Here is a 3,734-nt window from a genome sequence, read left to right on the forward strand (position 1 = left end):
ATACTCACTCTCTTCCCGGCTCTCAGCTGCTCCCAGTCAGACGGAAGGACCCAGTGGTGTCTCTCTGCCAGCAAACCTTCAACAGGAGAGCAGAGTGAGTGAGGAGCCAGGATCTCCCCCATGGTTTCACCACCCCCCACAATTCACCATCCCACACTGAGGATCCTTCCTCAGAACACCCAGCTCCAGGGGATGCTTTCTGGCACCTCTTTCTGCACCTCTTTGCCCACAGCTGCTCTGCCTGTGTGTGCTGGCAGGAACCTCTCCTGCCTTTGGGCATCGATATCCACAGTAATCAGAATCATTCAAGTCTTAATCATACTAATACAAATCTCGGGGGGGTAGAACTCACCCTAACTTTTGCAGAAGGAGGTGAGAACCCACAGACAGGGGCAGTGGGCTGGCAGGGCAGAGCTACAGCTTCCCTGTTCACTACCAGCATTTTCTTGACCAAAGAAGAGCAGATCGTATCCTGGCAGGCTGGGATCTTCCCCAGGAAGGGACAGCATGGCACTGGGCTGGGCTGGGACCCCAGTTTTGCAGCCCAGTGGAAGGGCCAAAGTTTTAGGGGAATCTAAAGGCAGAGGGCAGCAGTTCCCCAACTCCTCACCTCATCACCTCTCCCCCACGCCCCAGAGTCTTCCAGTTCTGGGGTCTGCCTGCGCCCCAGCTCCATGCAATGCTGTCAGACCACGTCCCCCCACCCAGCCCCCTCTTGGTGGCACCCCAAAGGGCTGTTTCCCCCAAACCTCCCCTGAGCAAGCACCTGCGGGTACCTACTGGTCAAGCTGCAAGCACAGCGTGGTTTGAGTGCCCTGCAGCTGGGACTCGCCCAGGGGCCGCTGCCGGTAGCCACTGCCCTGGGTCAGGCTGTTCTCCCCCGTCCGGCTGCTGCACTGGCTGCTGCTGCCGCTGTCCCGAGCCTCGCCGACCTCCTCGGGGCGCCCGGGGGCTTTGCTGTCCTCGGAGGGCCCCCTTCCCGGGCTGAAAGCACAGGGGCAGCGCTGCAGGTCCCGGGACACGGCGTGGAGGCGGCGGCCAGCGCGGCGCGGGCGGCACAGCAGCTTACGGAAGGCACTCCTGAAGTCGGGGCTGCGGCAGTAGATGATGGGGTTGAAGGCTGAGTTGACGTAGCCCAGCCAGTTGAGGAAGAGGAAGAGCTGATCCGACACCAGCGGCCGGCAGAACACCTTGATGATGTTGGCCACAAAGAAGGGCAGCCAGCAGAGCGTGAAGGTGCCCATGATGATGCCCAGGGTCTTGAGTGCCTTGTGCTCCTTGATGGCCAGCAGGCGGGAGGGACGTCTCCGCCGGCCGCTCGGGGAGCTGGGGCTGGGGGGCTCCTGCAGGAACCTCACCTTGTCCTTGCCGATGAGCTGGACGTGCCGCGTGGCCACGGCAAAGACGCGGACGTAGACGAAGATCATGACGAGCAGCGGCACGTAGAAGGAGATGGTGGAGGAGATGATGGCGTAGGTCATGTTGGTGACGAAGTCACAGCAGCGGGGGTCGTCGTAGCAGCGCACCGCCTGCTCGTCCGCCCCGTCCCGCCACCAGTGGTTCATGATGGGGAGGAAGGAGATGAAGGCAGAGATGGCCCAGACGAGGCACACCGCGGCCCGTGCCCGGCCCTTGGTCACCAGCGCCTCGTACTGCAGGGGGGAGGTGATGGCGAGGTAGCGATCCACGGCGATGGCGCAGAGGGTCTCGATGCTGGCCGTGACACACAGCACGTCCAGCGAGGTCCACAGCTCGCACACCACCGTGCCGTAGGGCCAGTGCCCGCTCAGCAGGATGATGGCCCCGGGGGGCACCACCAGCAAACCCATGATGAGGTCGGCACAAGCCAGAGAGGTGATGAAGACGTTGGTCATGGTCTGCAGCCTCGGCGTCCTGGCGATGGCCACGATCACCAGCAGGTTGCCGGCCACGATGACCAGCACGGTGAGGCTCAGGGCAGCCCCCACCACCCACTGCCGGCTCAGGCTGCTGGCACCGCTGCAGTTGGTGTCCAGCGCGGCTACCCCCCAGGCGCTGCCGTTGCCGTGGGACAGGGGCAGGGGACTCATCTCCGCCGGGCTCGGGGTGAGTGTCTCGGTCCCGCAGCCCCGACGTGCCCGCCCCGCTGCCCGCCGCAGCCCGGAGCAGCCCTCGGGGGGCACCGGCGGGGCTGCAGCGGGGCCGCGCTCCCTCCGCCGCGCTCCCGGGGCCGCTCGGGGAGGAGGAGGAGCCTTTAAAGGCTCGGGGGAGAGGCGGGGGGTGGCCACGGGCTGTCTCGTTCCGGAGATCAATGAAAGGGGAGTGGGCTGCGGCACCGCCTTTTCCAACCCCCGGGAAGCTCTGCTTCCCTGCGGCATCCCCGCGGTGCAGTCAGCCCCTCTCCTTGTGCTTTCCCCGGCCCCCTGCTCCTCTCCGTGAGCCCTCTCTGTGCCCTCCAGCCCCTCTCCATGCCCTCCAGCCCCTCTCCCTGTGCTCCATCTCCTCTCTGTGCTCTGCAGCCCCTCTCACTGTGCCCCTTCCTGTGTTCTTCTGCCCCTCTCACTGTGCCACCCTCCATGCCCTCCAGCCTCTCCCAGTGCCCTCCAGCCCCTTGCCCTGCACCCTGGTCTTGTGCCATCTGTCTTTGCTCTCCCTGCACCATGCCATGCACACACCAATACCTCACCATGCACTCTGGTCCTTCTTTGTGCTCCTCTCACCCTTCACCCCTCATTTTGCACCCCTCACCATCTGCTCTGGTCCTTCTCCATGCCCATCAACATCCTACCCTTGCTCTGAACCCTTCCCAGTGCACTCCAGGACCTCACTATGTGCCACTCAATACGTGCTTCTCTCCATACCCCCCTCACCGTGCTCAGGCTCTCCCTGGGTTGTCTCTGATGAGGACAACACCACCCCTGTCCCCCCACAGGAGCAGAGAGGAGGCATAGTGGCACCATGGCAGTGCCATCTCCACTCCAAAGGCCGGCACCCAGCGTGTCCCTCAGTCACTCCCATCTTTACTACCCAAACCTCCTTTCCCACTGATGGAGGAGAAGGATCAGACCTTTGCTGCTCCCCTCCTGCATTTGGGTGGGTGCTGGTGTTCTGGAGACCCCCACCCACGCTCCCTTCTCCACACATTGCAACGGGGGAGCCAGCTTTCTGTCCTGGAAGGCACTGGGCTGCCCCAGCAGGCTTGGCTCCATCACTAAGCCCAGCTCCACTCCTGAGGGCCCCTGGGCAGTCTCCAAAGTGGGTTAATTTTTTCACTATCAGCTATTTATACAAATCCTGGAAGTTCTGAGAGGGGCCCTCTCCAAATATGGCATGCTGACAGTTGCAGCCAAATGGGGGAATGTTGACAAAGAGGGGGCGAAAAAATACCCAGAAAATACACACATGAAAAATGGTCCTGCTGGCATTCCATCCCATTCATGAGCAGGCAAAGCACAGCCCCATTTCTCACAAGCCTGAGCCTCACAAGAGTGTTTTGGTTGTTCAAAGCAGTCAGAGGAGGGCTTGATGCAACCCCTTGTAGCTCCCAGCTCTGGCATTCGCTGCTGGCTCAGACCAAGCCCTGGATTTGCTGTTTCCAGGGCGCTGTGTCCTGCCCCTGGCATGGCACCCAGGAGGCATGCCCAGGGCAGTTGTCATCCTTCCAGTGTGGCTGCACAGGTACCTCCAGCATGCACCAGCCCACGGAGCCACAGCTTCTAGGGGTCACTCAGAGACCGCTGGACACCTCTGGACAC

At 62.3% G+C, this 3,734-nt stretch overlaps 1 protein-coding gene across 2 annotated transcripts; it reads right to left on the minus strand.

Annotated features, from left to right (window-relative positions):
• Window positions 1-3: 3 nt before the first annotated feature.
• Window positions 4-2,192, minus strand: LOC137440506 (beta-4C adrenergic receptor-like). 2 transcript variants are annotated; one of them, XM_068136737.1, is made up of 2 exons: window positions 781-2,192; window positions 4-76 (listed from the first exon to the last, which is right to left on the minus strand). In XM_068136737.1, exons 1-2 carry the CDS (start codon window positions 2,067-2,069, stop codon window positions 37-39), a joined length of 1,329 nt encoding a protein of 442 aa, XP_067992838.1. In that variant the 5' UTR covers window positions 2,070-2,192; the 3' UTR covers window positions 4-36. The 2 variants fall into 2 exon arrangements, with proteins under 2 accessions (XP_067992838.1, XP_067992839.1); XM_068136738.1 differs by having other exon boundaries at window positions 8-76; window positions 777-2,192.
• Window positions 2,193-3,734: the final 1,542 nt, after the last annotated feature.

The sequence above is a fragment of the Melanerpes formicivorus genome, unplaced genomic scaffold, assembly GCF_026170545.1.
Source record: "Melanerpes formicivorus ecotype bairdi unplaced genomic scaffold, bMelFor1.0.p_v2 SCAF_3110, whole genome shotgun sequence".
NCBI classification, from domain to species: Eukaryota; Metazoa; Chordata; class Aves; order Piciformes; family Picidae; genus Melanerpes; species Melanerpes formicivorus.